At 32.3% G+C, this 21,271-nt stretch overlaps 1 protein-coding gene across 6 annotated transcripts in view; it reads right to left on the reverse strand.

Moving 5' to 3' along the window:
* Positions 1-2,632: 2,632 nt before the first annotated feature.
* The window catches only part of LOC143256598 (E3 ubiquitin-protein ligase RNF13-like), a 40,562-nt gene continuing 21,923 nt past the window's right edge, over positions 2,633-21,271 (reverse strand). For 4 of the 6 annotated variants that reach the window (XM_076514004.1, XM_076514002.1, XM_076514003.1 and 1 more), the window contains exons 5-10: positions 20,061-20,220; positions 18,770-18,851; positions 16,316-16,421; positions 9,796-9,889; positions 5,879-5,959; positions 2,633-4,611 (exon numbers count right to left, since the gene is read on the reverse strand). In XM_076514004.1, the coding sequence (XP_076370119.1) occupies positions 4,109-4,611; positions 5,879-5,959; positions 9,796-9,889; positions 16,316-16,421; positions 18,770-18,851; positions 20,061-20,220 (1,026 nt within the window). In that variant the 3' untranslated portion in view covers positions 2,633-4,108. Of the gene's footprint in view, positions 4,612-5,878; positions 5,960-9,795; positions 9,890-13,795; positions 13,902-16,315; positions 16,422-18,769; positions 18,852-20,060; positions 20,221-21,271 lie in introns of all 6 variants that reach the window. The other 2 variants (XM_076514005.1, XM_076514006.1) reach the window with 1 other exon arrangement.

The raw sequence follows: 21,271 nt of genomic DNA on the forward strand, positions 1-21,271 counted from the left end.
ACTAGAGGGAAGGCAGCTAGTCATCACTACCCACAGCCAACTCTTTTACTAAAGAATAGTGGGAATGACCGTCACATTATAACGCCCCCACGGCTGAAAGGGCGAGCATGATTGGCACGACGGTGATTCGAACCCTCGACCCTCGGATTACGAATCGAACGCCTTAATTCACCTGGCCATGCCGGGCCTTCTCATATGTATCATTATTAAATAAAACACTATATATGCACGTGATGTGTGTGTGTTTTTTTCGTATAGCAAAGCCACAAAGGGCTATCTGCTCAGCCCACCGAGGGGAATCGAACCCCTGATTTTAGCGTTGTAAATCCGGAGACATACCGCTGTACTAGCGGGAGTCATGGATGTGATAAGGATATATATTTTAAATAAAAAAAATTCTCCGTATAATGCTGTTCTTAGATTTAAACTACAGAATCGTAGAAACAGAATCATTATAAATGAAATACATTTCCGTAGACAATATTATTTGTGGATAATCACCATATTTGACTAAAAGTTTTTATTAATCGAACTGCTCTCAGTGGACATAGTGGTATGTCTGCAGACTGAAAATGCTAGAAACCAGGGATTATAAGACAAAACAAGTTGATCGAACTTTTGACAAACAAAGCGACGTTGAAAATAGTGAATTTTAAGAATTATGTTATGAATAAATGTTAAAAATCATCTACCTTCGTTTGTTACTATTTAACCTAATTTTTTTCATTCCTTAATGATATCAACTTTTAAAGCCCCTCCCCCGGGGTATTAGCAAAGTATCTATTCGTTGTAGCACAAGCCACGTTTGACTATTTGACACGCGGGAAAGAAACTCCGAATTTTAGCATCGTAAGTTCGTAGACTTACCGCTGTCCCGACATAGGGTATTAGCATAGTGTTGGTCTACCATCAGCAACAGCTTTAGGCCTTATTCCAAATTTTAGTGCATCTATTGAGATAGTTTGAAATGTCTAATAGTTGTAAAATTGTGATTTTTTTTTAAATGTTTGTATCAAGAAGTGTAAAACCCAACTGTCGTCTTGTGTTTCTTCTGTATATTTCTGGTATGTATGTGTTTAAATCGCATTTGTTTATCCATAAAACTTGGAATTATATCATTTCGCGCGATTTGTTAGCACAAAAATGAATAGTTACGGCAGCAAGTATTAATGACAACTACCGTAGATTATACTATTATTGGGATACTTGTACTTTGCTTACGAAGTATGTGTGTTTTCTAATAGCAAAGCCACATCGGGCTTTCTGCTAGTCTACTGAATGGAATAGAACCTATGATTTTAGCTTTGTAAACCCGTAGAGTTGCCGCTGTCCTAGCAGGGTACAGCTTAAAGTTATTGGTGATAGTAGACCGACGCTTTGCCAATAGTTGAGAGAGAACCGAAAAAAAAAAAATTCTTACAATTCGACCATAACAAGCTTAAAAATATGAAATAACAGTAGATAAACCAATCTGATGAACTTTACAAGTACATGACAAAACACCGATTTTATGAATAAGTGCATTGTTGGTTCCCAAATTGTTGTCAGCAAATAAAACTAGTAATAAAAAAATCGCCAAGTACAAGTATCCTATGAAATGTATTTTGTTTGGTGCCTACATATTGGCGTGCTATATTTCTTAAAGTGTTTTTATACCCATGTGTATGCTTTCCTATTATGGTCTTTTACTTTAAATAGCTGATAAATATCCTTGCACCTCATTTGATAGTTTTATTTTTCTTATATGAATGTATTTCTCTTATACAATTGGTTTAGTTTATTTTGAATTTTGCATAAAGCTACACAAGGGCTATCTGCACTAGATGTCCCTAATTTAGCAGTGAAAGACTCGGAGGAAAGTCATCACCATCCACTGTAAATTTTTGCTACTCTTCTACCAATGAATAGTGAGATTGACTGTTACATTACAATGCCCCCATGGCTGAAAAAGCAAGCACGTTTGGTGCCACAGGGATTTGAACCTGTGACTCTCCGATTGCGAGTCAAGCGCCCTAGCCACTCGGCCATGCTGAGCCTTATATGCAACAGGAAAGAGATTGTAAAACGTCAGGAAATCACCCATAATGAGCCATTTCACCAAAATTATAAGTGGATTCTGCAATCATTCCTATCTTCACGAATGCTTTCATGCTCTGACTATTTCTTTAAATTATATGTTTATATAGGGATATACGTGGTTGAAAATATACAGATAAAAATTACCCAAAAAATGAAATCTTTGAATAAAAAACAACAAGCTTGACTTTCTTGTTTAACAGCAATTTTATGCTGGAACACAGACAGAAATTAACTCATTTGATAGTTTGTTAATATTTTTAGCACACACTTTCACACAGAGTAAACAGAGAAAAAATAATTGTGTTTACATATCAGACACTTCTCATTTTTCTTTGCTTACGATATGATACACACTCCAAGAACAGTAACAAACATCAACCAAAATATCTCATACCAAGTATTATCAAACAATATTACTGTCACCGATACTTCCAAGTTCGATCATTTTATTAATAAATAACCAATAGTTTAGAACATTACATTCAACATTTCTCAGACAAAATCCTGCTAGACCTTGGTGTACAAAAGGATATTGGAGACAAATCACACACAGTTAATCACAACACTGTTTTATTTAATACATGTATCAAACTATACATCACAAGTCATTCATAATTTGTATACTTCATCAACTGTATCAAGATTTTGTAGTAAGTTAAAAGATTCTAGTGTTACATACAAAATTACAATAGTACATCTTTAAACTATTAATTATCTGTACATTCCAATAAACACAATGTGATCTGTAGTACCAACTTTTGCTTTTTAATGTAATAATATATAATTTTAAATAAATGACAATTATAACATAGGTGATGGTGTTGTAGTCTTTTGCTGGTACCATGAACAGATTTTAAAGCATGAGTAACAAAACCTTTAATGTCAGTTTAGGTACCATGTAAAGAACTGCAGAATTAGCACTTAAAACGTTCGCCAATCGTCAAAAGTTTGTTCCTGGAAAATTCACGTACACCAACCAAGACCAAATATCCAACTTACTTAAATATATTATGATAATCGCAAATATTACATTAAATATTTTTATAGACTAAAAATGATAAATTCTTCTTACAAGCTAGTGATCAAGTAACGTAAATTATAAAAAGAAACCAAAAATAACGACATATAGATCATAACATTTCATCAAGAAAAATGTTAACACAAAATGTTTAATATTAGGGAAGTGTGTGGTCAAAGTTTAACACATCCTGGCTATTTAAAAAAGTTCTTGTTTGAAATTCATATCAATATATTCTTTAGCGAAAATTAAAAGTGATGAATACTTTTCTGCATAAAAGTGAATGAATAACAAGTATTCATAAATATTTATTCATCAGAAACCAGAGAACTAGCATAGCAATCAAAAATAAATCTCTGTACATGTGAACATGAACTCTGAAAATGAAACAGTGCTACTCATAGTTATTTTGTATCATGGACCTAAAAATCTTAAATGTTTAACAGATGTACAATATTATCATTTCCATTTAGTTATTAACAAAATATTAACAAGTAATATTACAAGTTTATTATAAAATATATAACATCTTAAGTCAATTATCTTTAAGCAATTTAGTAAGTTAATCTAATCCAATAATCAAATTTTGTTCACACATTTATACAAATAAGCTGGTGACAAGGATGACAACAACAGTGCCTCACTGATTCGTTAAATTTGAAAACTTTATAATTTTACTGTGAAAGAAGCATATATAAATAACCCTGTCCATCATTTCATCTTTCTGTGCTTGATCTACAAACTTACAGCAGGAGAAAAACTGAACTTCACACACACCAACATGAAAACCTTTTGAAGTAAATAAAACAGCATAATTTCATAAAATGAAATATCAGGAGTCCTTTAGAGAGATAAGTAAACTTGATACAAAATACTGAAACTTTTTTGTTTCTGTTAAAAAAACAACAACAGTTGTTTGACTAACAAATCAGTTTATTCCTTTTAAGAAAGACTACAAGTGGACTATGGTTAACTCTCACAAAATCACTCACTTAAAATTTGCTTTTTAACTCATACCACCAAATCCAATTGCTTTTTGGGTTTAGCTCCTTGAAGTTGATGGCTCCGATTCTCAATAGTATCTTGTTCTGGTCCGTCTCCATTAACTGAGTGATGAGCCGCAGGATACAAAGACGTGGAACCAAGGTCTGTTCCGACTTCTGGTACAACCATTTCTGTGGAATGATGCAACTCTACTTGTGTGGTCTGAGGTTCTGGAGACACAGCAGTGGTCTGAGTGGCTTCTTCATCATGGGCAATCCCAGATACACCAGCTTGATTGGCTTGGATTTGAAGAGGAGTCGGCACAGGCACAAAGAATGTTCCTCCAATACTAGATGGATTGCTCTGCCTGTTAACAGGGTGCAACAGAGGAGTGGTTTCTTCTGAGGAATCATTGTCTGAATCACTATCAGTGTCACACTGATGGCCTTCCAAAACGACCTTACGCTTGCACACTGGACAGGTATGACGATTCTTTGTTAGCCAGGGATCAACACATTTTGTGTGGTAGGCTATAAAAAAAAAAAGGTACACTTTAACAGGACATTTTAACAATTACAGTTAAAATGAAATCACCTAATTTATGTTAATGTTAATAAATATATCTCAACCAAAAAAGCACAAAGCAGATTACTAGTAAATAAATGGATCTATTTATAAAAAAAGTCAATAATATGCTATATAAAGCCAATGAACTAATTTTCTGCACTGTTTATTTTTACAGTTACTAATTTCTGAATCTTTTCAACAAATTACTTTAACAAATGGATATTCCTTCAATTATTTCTGCTTGATTTGACATCAAGACCAAGTGTCAAAAAAACAACCAAATAATTATATTATACACTCATTACTTCATCAGCGATCTTTAGAACATGTGGAAACATATTATAAAAATACACACATAACAGTGAGAAACATAAAAACATGTAAACTTGGTATAAACCACCACAAAACTCTAAACTGCTAAGCAAAATTATATCACGTGAAATCTAGAGGAAAATTTCACCTTTTTTGTGGCCAATCTGAATTGAAAATAAAAAAATATACATGCGAGTCCAGCTAGACTACTATGATTTTGTTAAATGTTGGTAAACTTAACACACTGATACCTGAAATCACATCAATACAAAGTAGTATGAAGTTTCATACTCATAGTTAAGGTCTTACAAGTGAAGGAAAACAGGAACTGTCTATAATATTGGATACCTCAGCCAAATGGGGCACTGTCTCTGTCAGCCAAAAGTTCTAGATTAAAATCCTAGTCCTGGAGTTTCTTTTCTTTTACTGATGTTTAACTTATAGCAACCTTTATGAAATATACACTCCTCCCATGTTCCTTAGTTAAAAAAGTTTGAGGGCTTATATTGCTAAAATTTGGAGTTTGATTTCCATAGTTGGCTTCATTATGGACAGCCTATAGTTTATCTTTGTAGTTTGTATGGCAACAAGTTCAAAACTAGCTCAAGAGAAACAGAGAGAGCATTTTCCACTGGGATGAAGTTAAAGTGAGAAACTCGTAGCTTTAGAATTTCACAACTGATTTATCAAATTCAATCTTCTGACATTAGCAGATTTTTAAAACTATATGATAGCTAGGCAAAGCCTGTGTCTACCACCCAGTGTTTGTTTTAAAATATGACGTACACTGATTAAAAGTGGTTCTTGTTTAATTTGAGGTATTTTAAAATGTGGAAGGTAATTAGGTGGACCAGGCTTGCTGCTATATTTTCAAACAACAAATACCCAACAGGATGAAGTTTTTAACATTTGACTTACCATGTGAACATGGTAATATTCTTAGCTTCTCTCCTTCCTTGTAATCCTCTAGACAAATAGCACAAACATCGTAAGGGTCACCTAAATACCAAAATATAACAAAAAGCAATTACCAAAAACATTAAGGTATCAATCAACCTAACACTATCTTGTGTTTACTTTTTCTTACTTTAAACAATAAATTACACAAGATATTCATTGCATATAATGCAGTAGTTGCATGTCACTGCAAACAGTAACAATTCAACAGTGGTTGCACGTTACTGCTAAACTAACAAAACAACCCACTGCTAGCAATATCAATATAATGTTGAAATAGAGATGATGAATTTTAACAGGCAAGTTAAGCAGGTCAAGGAAAAAATTAAAGTTTATAGGTGGTTAAAGAAATAATAGTGAAGGTACATTGGATGAAACACAATTAACAAGCTGAGGTGCATGTTCTCTGTCTGTGTTATGAACTCAAAAAATATAGGGGGTGGATGCTGTGATAAATAACAAAAATCTTAACTTTCACAGAATTTATCTATAATGTATTATTACCTTACTAAATATTTTATATAAGCTTTAATAGCTCAATATGTACATACTTAAGACATGGTATTCATTACACAATGGTCAGGGTGACTGCGTAGGAAGAGGTAGCAACCAAAACAGTGGTGGTAAGGGTGCTACTTTCAACACTCACTTCTCTGTCCTTTTACAGTGTTTCATGTAAGTATTTAATGCTCTTGACCCCAATATCCTTTGATGTGTATGATACATTCAAAATTTTATTAAACTACATTTTGTTTATGTGATACTAATTAGTAGAGCATAAAATTAGTTAATAATTCATATATTAATAACATGTATGTTTTAAGTTCCTAATTCTATAAGGCAATATTTGAAAAAAAACCATGAATTTCCCCAAAATGACACAACATTTTCTTTAGGCATCTTGTCTTCTGTGTTATTTTCACCACCTCCTGAAAGAGTAAAACACTGAACACAAATTAATTACTATAAAATTGTCATTGTTCAAACAAACCTTAATTTTTATAGTTTTCAATTTTGTGTGCTTACAGAGGTATCACATAGAAACGGATCACTCCTGCCACATCCTTTCTTATATACTTAATTATGTATCATGTATATACAATCTATGGAACGTACAGGTTTACACCTGTCATATGACAAAAGTATAGCATTGTGTTCTGAACAGATAACAGTCAGATGCACTCACAGTACATGTACCATTTCAGTGAGAAACTCAACAACGAACTTGGAGTAGAAACTTCAGATTAGTGTATGCATTACTGAATACTGTTTGTTTTCTGAATTTTACACAAAGCTACATGAGGGCTATAAGGTACAAGTTTGTTCTATAACATTGGGTATGTTATGTTATAGCAAATGTATTTGTGTACGTGTGTAAGGGCATGTCATCATCTATTAACGTAGTTAATGTTAATTAATATTTTCCATAACAGCAATAATAGAGGAGAAAAGAACTGTGAATCCACCATTAACACGACAATTGTTCGAAACCATCCCACAAAGTTTAGTCATGATTGTCCCAGCAATATAGAAATAGTTAGATAATAGATCTTTGTGCTTTATATATATAAAAATCACATGGTTATGCTAATGACATATTAAGTCTACAGAGAACGATACATTAGTGTAATATACTTCCATTCAATTCAATGAAAAATGGAAAATAATTTTATTACAGAATAAACCAGGATATGTTACATATGTTTCAGATTATTTTATTATCAGGTCTGTAATATAATGGTACTTATACAGAAGTTATGTTTATTCACTTCAAACATCATGGTAAGTATTACAACAATCTACATCAAACATACACACAAAAAAAGAAGTGACTTTGATTTCTATGTGGCCTGTATCAAGAATTATAAGAGTAAAGAAACTAAAGTAACTTCTGCACTACATGTCAGAGAGTGGAATGAAATAATTTCTGTTATAGTTTGTATAATATTTGAGTTTTTGTTTATTATCTAGCACAAAGTCACACAATGGACTATTTGTGCTGTGCACACCATGGGTACTGAAACATAGTTTCAAGCATCATAAGTCTGTGCACTTTCTGCTGAGCTAGGGGCTGTAGAATGTACTAGAGAGTTATTATATATTTCACAATGGTGATCTGTATTGAATTTATTATTGAAACATTGGCAACATTTGCTGTCTAAATAATCTAAAATAAGCTACACTTACACCAAATACAAGGATTATTCCACAAATACATCATGCATACTTAATCAGTACTAGTTGGTATTTAATAAAAGAATACCTCATACTCCTTAAAGCAGTCATAATTTCACTGGACATCTGTACAGCCTTCTTAAGAAAAATATCCAACGGACAGTAAGTTAATAAAACTAATAGTTAAAATAATCGTCCGAAACTGGCACTGCCTTTTTATAATGAGTAAACTGGAAGGCACTGAAACTGTCTGTAGTAAAAACACAAGTGTAGAGGTTTATGTTTAAACTGGAAGGCACTGAAACTGTCTGTAGTAAAATCACAAGTGTAGAGGTTTATGTTTAAACTGGAAGGCACTGAAACTGTCTGTAGTAAAAACACAAGTGTAGAGGTTTATGTTTAAACTGGAAGGCACTGAAACTGTCTGTAGTAAAAACACAAGTGTAGAGGTTTATGTTTAAACTGGAAGGCACTGAAACTGTCTGTAGTAAAAACACAAGTGTAGAGGTTTATGTTTAAACTGGAAGGCACTGAAACTGTCTGTAGTAAAAACACAAGTGTAGAGGTTTATGTTTAAACTGGAAGGCACTGAAACTGTCTGTAGTAAAAACACAAGTGTAGAGGTTTATGTTTTGTTTCATCATCAATACTCTGTCTGAGCAATCTATCAAAGAACATTAACAATTGTCTAATGAGCAAACACTATGACTGTAGTCCTTTTATAACATAGAAAATAAGTAAATCTGTAACCAGGGAGTATTAAAATTTTTAGTTGGAGATTCTTATATGTGCACTCATGGTCAGAGCTTTTTCCTGGCACTAGTAAAAGTCATCAATATCTTTTTCAAGACATGTAGTATATTGAACATAACTACAGTGTGGAGAGCTGTTAAGCCGCGGTATTTGAGGGGTCAACCTACTTAACCGCAGCTTAAGTGGTCTGCGGCTTAACTCTTTGTGACCGAAAAGCCGAAGTCGCCAACAGCTCTGCCGAGGAGCCTCATCCGGGCCATTGCATGATCATTATATCGGATTATTGAACTAAAAGTAATACTTTAATTGTCGATCACTTTTTTCACGAATTTACCGTGGATTAACTTGAATGTATGGAGAAGTGTGATTCGGTAACAATGGCGGCCTCCATAAAGCTGATATAGAGAGCGGATAAGGTAGATTAACGGTTGATTTCTATTGTAATATATTTTATTTATTTCCCAAATTAAAGCAAATCCTTTTTAAATATCCCCTTGAAGTTATAAAGCCAGGATTAAATTCGTAAGCCGCGTTTTTACACGTTCTTAAATTAGCAGTGAGCCGCGATAATCCTCGCTCACAAGACTTGCTACAGCGGCTTAAGTGATTTCACGGTTTACCGGTCTGCGGCTTAATGGAGCTCCACTGTATAACTAGGCTTGTCTATTGACATGGCATTTTTGGAAGCACTGGCAGAACCACCTCTTATAATTCATTTACAGTAATATCTGTTTTGTTTCAAACCATACATACCAGTTCGGTTGCTGCCATAAAAATAGAGAAAAGATAGCCATTTGTAGAAAAAACTGCAGTGTTTCCTACAAGTGTTTATATTTTATAAATGAATTAAAATAACTTTCTATCTCACCTTTTATTTTATAAGTTAATTAAAATGACTTTCTATCTCACCTTTTATTTTATAAGTTAATTAAAATGACTTTCTATCTCACCTTTTTTGAATTTGCTAACTGGCAGTTGTTTCAGATGCTTGGATGACAATCTATTTCTTTGATTTTTTCTGCGATCTCTTACACACTTGATCACCTGAAAATATAGGCTGTCTTAAAAAACTAATTTATCTTAAAATTAAAAGTAGATGTTCTTAACTTACTGAATGCAAATTAAACCAATTTCTAAGTTCAACAATAATAATATTGCTAGGTCAGAGTTAACATCTTTGGATTCATAATTCTGTATTTAATAACCTAGAGGTAAAATGTGCATGTTTAAAAAGTGATTGTTGAAATGCATTATCTGGAAACAGACTTTATTAGTTCACATTATTGGTATTCTACTTTTATATACAAGTACCAGAGCTCCAGATAAGGATACAGACTGGGTATTCGTGAATATTTTCCATCAAAAACGAATAAAAAAACCACATGTAGGCATATAAAAATTGACCAGAACAGATTCACAGTTTTCGTGTGGCATAGATTTATGCAAGTTAATTGAGCATGTGGAACTGGTTTCTTGTTATCCAAGTAAATATGATTCATTTTTGGAGAAACCAGTCAATCTGATTCAATCCAAGTTGACAAAAGCTTATTGATTTTTGTCGACTTTATCGAGCACCCACGATACACTGACGACAAAAATGTCGTTTCTTTGACAGTTTAGCGGGTGACCAGGATGACTTAAAAAGAATTATGTGACAACTGCAAGCTTGCTGTAAAAATATTTCACTGGAGATGGTGTAACTGAAAACAGCGGAAAGATTGTTTGCAAAAACATACAGGATCTCATCACTGAACTTGGTGATCAAACTGAAAAGAAACATTCTGGAACTACCTGAAAAGACAATTCAGTCTAGGGACAAGAAACAATGGTTAATGGAAGGGAAGATAAAAGACTAAAGCACAACATTTGTACATAGAGAAAAGTGAGAACCATATGAGCAAATGAGGAGTCATCTAATGTTCAGAAGAACAGTATTGAGAGCCTTTGGCTGTCTTCAGAACAGCAGCAGGCTGAGAAATGTTTACTGAATAAATCTGGGAACAAGAGTAAAAACGTATGACAGTTACATTGACAGAGAAGAAAATTCAATCTCTCTGTCAGATAATGACAGTAAATTGGAATAGCTGTTGACAGATGTAACACAAATACATGCCCAACCCAAAACACAGTGGTCTCAGGCATCAATCCTAAAAAGACTGCTTGACAGTACAGTCAGAGATACTGACTAAAGTGTGTAACAAGGAGCATGTCTCCTCTCAGCCGAGATATCAAAATTTAGCCTTTTAAAATTATTCCTATATCACGAATCCCACTGATATTAAAGTTAACATTTTCCTTTGGATGGGTGAGGGGCCTGGGAGAGTGGGTTTAATGGTAGTTTGAAACAGTATCAGATTGCCACAGTGCTGCACAAAAGAGAGCATGAGATGATTTCAGTTTTTGTTATATTTGTAAGAACAATAAATGTACAACTTGAAGGCAAAAATCCAATTTTTAGTTTTATTTAACAACTGACATTTGACCACTCCCATACTGACACACCCCCTACACTTAAAATGCCACTTGTTTGTACATGAACCTCTGCTGTCTCTGTTCCTGTTCATGACAGTTCAGTTGCACTTCAAAACCCTTCTGCATCTAAACACCCAAACAATTTATTTTTTCACTTTCCACTGAAGTCATAAGCCATGTAAATTGTCTGATTTGACAATTCTTTCACAGTGGAAGAACACATCACATTGAAATGATATCAATGCTCTGGGTGTGCTTTTTTTTTTCTTCTCAATTACTGTTTATCTTAAGATGTTTTTATTATCACTGTTCACATTTACAAGAATACAAGCTTTATATCTCATTACTGGTAAGTAATTCCACATAGTAACCAACTGTTATAAAATGTTAAGTTTAAAAATTGCAATATGAACTATTCTTTGTTATCAATAATATCACATGGTTACCAATATCATTTGAAGTTCTTACTAAGAAACAAGCTGGTTAAGCACCTGGTATCAACCCGGAAATAAACCTTGCTGCAGCATGGCCCCTGCAATCAATTTCACCAAATGTAGCTAGCCCCATTAAATATAAACTGATATTAAAGAGCATGTTGTTATTTTTATTTATTTATTGTGTTTTGCAACTTAGGTTGTATTTTGTTTTTGTTTTGTATGGTTATGCTAGAATATACATGCAATAATGTCATTGAACTGCATTTTATACTGGAGTATTGTACAATTAATGACTATAAAATATATTTATTTAAAAAAATATTTATTATTGTAATCTCATGAGACTTATTTCAGCCAACCTTTGTTTCTTTTGAATTTTGTGCAAAGCTACATCAGGGCTATATGCCCTAGCTGTCCCTAATTTAATAGCGTAAGACTAGAGAGAAGATAACTGGTTATCACCACCCATTGCAAACACTTGGGCTACTCCTACCTATGAATAATGGGATTGACCATCACATTACAATGCCTCCATGACTTAAAGAGCAAACTAGTTTGGTGTGACAGGGATTCAAACCTGCAACCCCCATATTATTAGTCAAACAACATAATCACTTTGCCATGCTGGGCATTAGTCAATGTTAAAGGGTTTCTTATATTTTTTCATATCTTATTACATGTAGGTTTTAATTTTTATTGCACATTATTCTTAAAAAATCTATTTTACAAGTAAATCAGTGTTTCAGTGTTATTTCTCTCTTATCTATTTTTTTTACGATTTACGTTAAAAGTTATCAGGTATTGTCACCTTTAAATACCCTCCTGATATATCTGATGTTGCAAGTTATTTTTACAGGGTGCTTCATATATTTTCTTTATATTTAACTATATTTGTTAAAGAATGTTTTGATAAGTTTTTTCTTATTATATTTTCCACATAGTATATTTTTATACTGTTGTTAATAAAAATGAAATAGAAACCCTATAACCAGAGTGATTTTGAAAGGTGGACCTTTCTTCTTCAGAGGCAAACAAAAAGAAAGGTCCACCTTTCAAAATCACTCTGGTCATAGGGTTTCTATTTCATTTCTATCAAGGCTTCTTGAACCTACATATTTTCTAACATTATGAATATTTATAATGCACTTGGAATTTGCAACATAATGGAATTTGTCTTAACAGATACGATAACTTGTACTGCACTTTGCCAATTGAGAGGGTACAAAGATTTATTTTTGATACATAAAAAAAGGGTTTATTTTTTTCATCTTCATCAACGTTTAAAAATGATTTTGAAATCTATATGTGTGTGTATAATAATTATCATATTCTCTATAGATCAATATGTATGTGTAATTTACATTAAAAGGTGTTTTGGATTGTATTTCAGTATTTAATAGCTAATATGAAAAACACTATATTATAACATATTGTATTTTCTTTGCACTGTACTACATTAAAGTATTGAGCATCAAATAGTTAAACAATGTTTAACTTGTGCATTTTCTTCAATAGTTGTTTTTACTGGTGGTTTCATTTATGGTACTCTGTTGTTGATTAAGGGTTTATATTGATATGCCTTATATTGTTACCATCTGTAAGTTTTTTTACACAATAGGTACTTTTGTCTGTCATTGTTAGAAGTCTATTTCTGTGCAGTGTTGTACAGGTGAAAAATAAGTTTTATTTCTGTGTTAAAGGGTTACAGTTAGGTTTACACTTTCAGTGTTAAAGTGTTTATTTTATTACATTATAATAATATTCTACTGTATATTTGTTTATTTTAAATATATTAATATGTTGATTTTTATTGTGATGTTTCAAAAGTAGAACAGTGTTTTATCTTCTTCATTCAGGTCTTCTTTGACTAGGAGATAGCTTAAGTGCTAGAATATCAATTTGAATATTTCAGAATCATCTTATATGAGAAAATTACACTCATACTAAAATTAAGTTAACTGTTACAAACACGAGTCTGCAAGACATGGATGTTCTACAAAATCTAAGCTGTTTCATTAAATAATGATGAAAGGTGACATACTAAAAATGCAACACTCATCATTAGAGCAAAGAACAAGACAGAGATGAGAAGTAATATATACTTCGTCCAATCAAAGTAGGCATTTCTGGTCAGCAACAACCTACATCTTGAAAAAAGAAAGAAGTATCAGCAACTGACATGAAACTAACCAGCCAGATTACCAGTGTTCAGTGGCCTCAATGATTCTGATGAAATGCTTTGATGAAAGAATACAATAATATGTCATCAAAAACTCATATAAGAAATCCTTATTCTAACAAGTTTACCTAATGACAGCTGACGCTTAGATGTTAAAACAAGAAACATTCTGCATATTTCATTTCACTCAGAGAATAGGGCAGAAACAAATAAAACTGCACACAAAATTAAACTGAGAAATTACATAATTATTACGATATTCAAACCTATAAATAATTTTAAGGAGAAGAAGTTCTTAACTTACTTATGTTTGTCCAAAAATAGATTATGCATGTTCAATAGATGCACAATTCATAGTTATAACGTGATGAAATATTATTACGTTTAATCAATGTTTAAAAATATTAAAGGCCAAACTGGGTTATTTGGTAATAATGTAAAATTTTCTTCCTTCACTCAGTTCAAGAAACAGTCCTAAATAAATTGAAATGTACATTTTATTTACAATTTGCATTCTAGGTTTAGTATTTATTTTTCAAACATCCCTATATTAAGGTTTAACATCTTCTTTAACTAAAAGTGTATTTCAGGTTGTGTACCTGCTTCTCTTATCAACAAGGAGCTACAGACTCAGGTCACTGTTGTAAAGATTTTTTGCATGCCACAAGCCTTGAATGAAGTTCCTACCCTGGTGCAAACTGATGTGTATTGCACCAGTCTATAGTGTAATCATCATCAGACTTTAGCCTTCAACCAATAAGACAATGACACATTCTCTGTATGCAATAATTTCCATAAATCTTTGAGTTACACAAAGCCTAGTTCTTAATGATGCAAAGAAAAAAGAGAGAATGAAAGATGGGAGGTTGTGCAGAGAAGCAAGTCATTATCTGAAATGGTAAAGGGTTTGATGAAGATGAGGAAATTTTGGAAACCAAACTAATAATGGAACATTGCTGACAAGAATTTTGACTTGAGTTTCCAAGGTTCAAAGAACATCTTTGAAGGTGAGTATCTCAAAGAAATACCTACCAACCATGCAAGTCTGAGAAACAAAAAAATAATAGAACTGGGAAACTAAGATGGCAATGAGATAAGGGTGAATGTTTTAAGTGAAGTTGTTATGGTTACAATGGAGAAACTTTATGAGAAGTGTAAATTAACAGCAAAGAAGCTGTGTGGAAAATAATAAAAGCCATAAAGAAGAACAGATCCTCACGCTGGAAGAAGAAATTTAATGGATTGAATCTCTAGAAAAGTAAAATAATCTTGACCACAGGCCATAGCAAAAGTGTCACAAAGATGAGGAGGATGAAGCTACTGGGAGTCAATGGGAAATTAAAACAAAAGATGTTAGTATGAACACAACAGTCAGAGGAAGAAGAAACACAACTGGAGAGAGAGAGACAATATCACATACTAGAAAAACCAAAGTAGCAAAGGAAAAAAGTGAAGTTATTTGTTGCTTACCAGGAAGGAAAAAAACCAGAAGCAAAGGCAGATAGAAAGAACAGATGGCCCAATCATTGAAAGATGAGGCAGGCTCAGCAGAAGCAACAAAAGTTGAGGATCCTGGATCTAAGATGGTAAGGTTAGAAAAGAACCACCAAGTTGGAAATCAATGTCACTGATGACCATCAGAGTACTTCTAGTTATCACTAAAACACAGGAGTGGACTTTTGAATTGGAACATCAGGGCCTCAGAAGGTAGCAGAAACAAGTATCTGGAAATTTGTCATCAAAACACTTAAAATTTTTTTTTTTTCTGGTTGTAGAATAGTAGTAACTGAGTTGGTAGCAAAAATACTCTACACAAAAAACAGGTTGGACAATAAGATTTGAATAAAAGTTTAAGAGTTAAAATGTGTAAAATTCCTACGAATAAAAAATCCCACAAAGAAACAAGTTTAAACACATTTGAGTGTGTGTGTGTGTGTGTGTGTGTGTGTTTTCTTACAGCAAAGCCACATTGGGCTATCTGCTAAGTCCACCAAGAAGAACTGAATCCCTGATCTTAACACTGTAAATCTGTAAGAATACACACGAGGTCAAACAGTGCCAAGATTAGAATGAGCATGTGTTCAAATGATAGTGCTCATGGGAATCACTGCACATGTATGATGTGTCACACTCTTATTGGTAGAGGACTATAGTCTAATGAGGATTATATTAGAGCTTGGCAAAATAGCTATTAGCATGTATAATGTGGGGGCTTTGTGGCATGCACAAAGGCTTTCACAGCAGTAACATGAAGTAACAGCTCTTTGTTGTGTAGAGAGATTTTATTGAAATATGAATATGCATTTGAAATATATATCGAGTGGAGCAACAACAAAAGAACAAACAGTCCTAAAACAGATGCTTGTAAAGTGATATACTTACCATAAACAGTAACATTATGATGAAGCACACACCAATGATAGATGCAATGGGAAGCAGATACTTATTGAGGTTGAAGGTCTGGTCAGGGTACAGTATAAGGGTGTAGCTGATGGTGACAAATTCAAAAGCAAACAGAAAATGTATCAGACCACATAAACACATAAACAAGACATACAACAACAAAATTTGAAAATGATATACTTATGAAAACATATAAATTTCTATAATTTTTAATCTTTTATTTTCTGTAGAGAGGGGAAGGTGGTGGAAGAGAAAGTTAAACTGGTTTCACCAAGCTTTGTAACTTCTCAGATTTAATGTTCTTACAAACATATTCCATCCAGATAATGTCATTTTATTATTACAATAAACTACTGGGCTAAACAACTACTTTATTGTGATAAAGCAACTTAGTAACTTGTTTAGTCTGTTGAATAAAATGCATTGAGAGTCTTATAAACAGTCTAAACAGATTAAAATGAAGATGTTGCCTTACTGTGCATCTTCAAAAGTAGATTTTCCTTATAGAAATTCATTAAATACAAATTGTTTAGTTACCTAGAAGCAAGTAAAATACTGTAGGTCTTGTGTATATAGGCTTGACTAACAAAGTTACATAGTTACTTCATAAAAATAAACTTTTGAATGTACAATTTCACATCTAATACTAAGTAATAACAAAATACTGATATTTTCTTTGGGCTGTTGTTTTCCTATGGCAAACAGTTTTATAGTAAGTATAATACAGTCAGGAAATAACTGATGAATATATAAACATAAAGAAATGTCCAAATATGAAATCAGAAACATTAATACACATGTTTCTGCACAAACTGAGATTTAGTTTTTAAATTTCATTGAACAATCATGAAACACAACAGGGTCTTTCCAATGAAGCACATGTTCTAATATTTATAATCCTACTGTTGTCCTAGCTCCTCAACATTTGACTCCAACTTTCTGACATTAAACAGCTTGTCTATCAAAGTCCATAATTCCAACTGATTGTTTTGTTAAAAGGAATGTAACTTAATTATTGTTTCACATTTGTAGACAAATAATGAAATTTTCAAATTGCAACCTTTTGTGTGCTACTTGAAAAAAAAATCATTATATTTAATTTCTTTTTAATTATTTTAACCTCAGCTTCTTTCTGGCATTTTTTCTCAACTTGGGAAAGTGAAGGCAAGTTGTACCTATGAATTTCAATAGTAATTTAGATTAAGTTCTCTTATTTATCAATTATTTATACATCTAATCAATTTGTTTATACACATTTACTGGAGTTTTTTTTTAAACCTATTTGAAATTATTGGCACATTATAGGACTTTATTTGCTAGATGATTATGTTACTTGTTCAGAGAAAAACTCTCATATATCTTAAAACTGTTTTTAGGAAGTAAATTGATGTTGGTAAGAGCTAACATTGAGTTCCATGCACCAATGTTGATAATACCTGTTAATAAATAAACCAGGTTCTATTATCCACACGAGCTTCATTATTCTTATGTTTGTTCTGAAGGTAACCAACAAAAACACAGGATTTTGTATCTTATTATCCTAAGCTGACACTCAGCAACAAAATAGTTATTTTACAAAGTGTTTTAAGACTTATGTTGAAAAACGAGAAAGTAGCTAAGTAATAAGTAACCATTTTACAATAATCATATTTTTACCTCACTTAATACTGTGAGACAAACCTTGCAACCACAATGAAGCAGGTTACTTTCACAAAAACTGAGATACAAACGAGAAAATACTTTACAATAAAGATTTTTTGTTTAATCAAGTTTCAATATGTGTTGAGAATACAGAATAACAGATCTTTCATTTGAAATACTCTGATACAGTTATTAATTAATTAATTACATTTTGAAATTATTTCAGCTTATGCCAAATAATAATAAACCTTGTTAATCTGTACTACTTGTCACCAGTATGTTACTGAAAATATCTATGTTACATAGAGACCACTGAACATCTGGCAAAATCTGGATAAATTCATCACTACAAGTATGTTCTAACTAACTATCCAAAACTATGAATTTGAATAAATTATTCTTACTGTATATCAATATATTAAAGGATTCTGAGAACCACTTAAGTATGACTTTCCATACTACAATAATAAAAAATTATTCATTAAAAAGATTTTAAAAAAGTTATAAAAATCAATTTGCGGTAAACAACACAAATATAGAACATGATAAATAAATGTAAATAATTCATACATACTGTTTAATATACAGAACATTTGAGGAAATCGTTTTTTTATTGTATAGTTAAGATAATTGACTGGAAACGATTTATACGTGAATTTTCCTCACAACGCAACAACAAATGTTCTCTAAAAAACTTTCCAATAAAATCAAACATGAAGTCAATATCAAGTGAACCAAAATGAAAAAACAAAACCAAAACAGGAAGAATTAATGTAAGAACATCAGACTTACCCTTTATTATACAAGTAAAGATTCTTGATGTCGATACCGTCCCGTTCACCAATGAGAACGGCTGGAATAGTAATTTCAGAACCTACAACATATAAAATGATTTACTTCATTGGTGAAAATGGTGCACTAAGTTATACATACACAGTGATGCCTCTCAAGTTGATTTTCTCTAACAGATCTGAACTTGTTAAAAGAAATCTTAAAAAACATTTTTTCAGGTTTGAACTTGTACAGGTATATAACTCTCTATATATATAGGTTTGATTACATACAAAGATGCCATTCCAAGCCCTGAACAGTTCTTTTTGGGAGTAAAGTTTTCTTACTGACCAAAATATACATCTGCCTTCCTTTGTAATTAAAAGACCTGAAGATTATTTGATGCAGGTTTATATTTTGTACAAATTATCTATTATTGTAACTTTTGCCGTTATTATTAATTATACAAAACAAGGAGTACCAGTTTTAAAAGATGTTTAGAAATTTGTAAAGTTACACAACAGGCTACCTGATATGTGCCCACTGCAGGTATTAAACTACAAACTTTAGTATTATAAACTTTTGTTTCGCTAAAATGGAAATATGTGAAGCAGCAACCTTCTTTTCTTAACTATGGCAAACATTAACTCTTCAGAAACAATGTATAGTTGACAGAAGAAAAAAATCTCAAAGTAGTTTTTGTTAATTACAATTTTTATGTTATAGTGCATGTACACACACTGCATAATGTACCTGTTAAAACACAAACAGCAAATACAATGACTGCCTACCAGGATGATGATATAAAGGGCAATTTGTCAAATAAAACAATGTTTTATAAATCAAACAGAGCAACACTATCATTAACTGTTTAATGATATTACATTCCAACACTTCCTTATTAGTTTTCCTATCCATGTAGCTGATCCTTCTGTTACCTTGTACAAGTGCACAGGGTCCACAGTTCCATCCTGCAGAGTATGACTGACGATACCCAATAGCAAGAAACTACAAACAAACTTGATTTATTTAATATTAATATACAAGTAACCAGAAGTGAATTTCTGCCTGTGCTCACTAGTACTGAATATGTCCACTTTTGTTTTTTGAGAGTATCACCCCTGTTTGTAACTATCCTTACTTCTATATACCTCTTCACAAAACTGATACTCCACGAACATACAATTAAATACATTTTCATGAAGTGAATTCACAAGAGAACTGTTACTTAACAGCCAATCAGGCACTCAATATTCATTTACCAAGTATAATTTAATATGCACCAGTAAGCTTAAAAATAATTCAAGAGAACCTAAAGTTGAATAAGAGAGCTGAAGGGCAGACACTGGAGAAATATCTTGATTAGAAACATCCACTGCAGTCAGTCTCTCTGATGTGACATGTTGCAGATTGTTGATTCCTTTATTGTATATCACTGCAGCATCATATCCTGCCTGCTGTGCTATCAGAATCTGAGAAAAATGCAAAAGGTTTTGTTTCAAATGCAATGCTTTTGGTTTTATTGAAGCTAGGAGTTTAAACACATTAAATATATTTGACTTTAACACAGAATTATTTCATTCTTCAAAAATATTGTATATAAATGGAAACTTGCATTCCAGAGATGATATTTAATTTCATAGAGTTAAAAATGGCTGAAAGACAATTTTAAAGATAAAAACCACCATGCAACATTTCAGCAAATCAATACTATGTACTGTGTTTTAGCTGCAGTTATCTTAGCTATTTTGAACACGTGTATATTCAATTGTTACTAATAAAGCCATGTTTTCATTAAACACTCCAGTAAGTTATTACAATAGTAACATATGTTTGTCATGGATGTGCTAGTTCATTTATAAAGCCACTAAATGTATATTAGTTCATCTATCTTTCATTGACAAATGAAGGAATCAAGAACTAGCTTCTTCATCAACAACTATACTATTTAAAAATTTGTTCTAATAATGACTGGAAAGAGAGAACAGAAATGTCTCAGAATAGTCTGTGTACCTAATAATTGCATGCTGATAAAGTTATCTGGTAGTCAGAGTTAATACATTCGCTGCTAGGCCTGTTATAGTCTTAATATTCAGTATCAATATAAAACAAGAATGACATTTTAGCTACGGACAATTAGCATACACAACACTAGTGAAATACAGCATGAAGTTGTAACAGTACACTGTGAAAATAATGTAAACTGATATTAAGCATGTGGCTTATGTGAATACACACTGCTTCAGATGCATAATTATGTTCAAAGTCACGAATGTTCACATTAAACCTACATACCTTGATTTTAAAGACTACAACTTGAATACTTCCTGGCACTTGTAATAATTTTTAATTAGTAAACAGTGCGAGTATAGTGTGCATAATACAAATGCCACTCTATGAAAATGGTGCAGTGCTGTGATTAAGCACAAAACTACACCATTATTTCATGTACAATATAAAGCCATGTGAAAACGTTAGGGCACCCTTTGAAAGCCTGTGTATTCTTGTAACATTTTTGGATAT

Source organism: Tachypleus tridentatus, chromosome 7 (genome assembly GCF_004210375.1).
Source record: "Tachypleus tridentatus isolate NWPU-2018 chromosome 7, ASM421037v1, whole genome shotgun sequence".
In the NCBI taxonomy this organism is placed as follows: domain Eukaryota; kingdom Metazoa; phylum Arthropoda; class Merostomata; order Xiphosura; family Limulidae; genus Tachypleus; species Tachypleus tridentatus.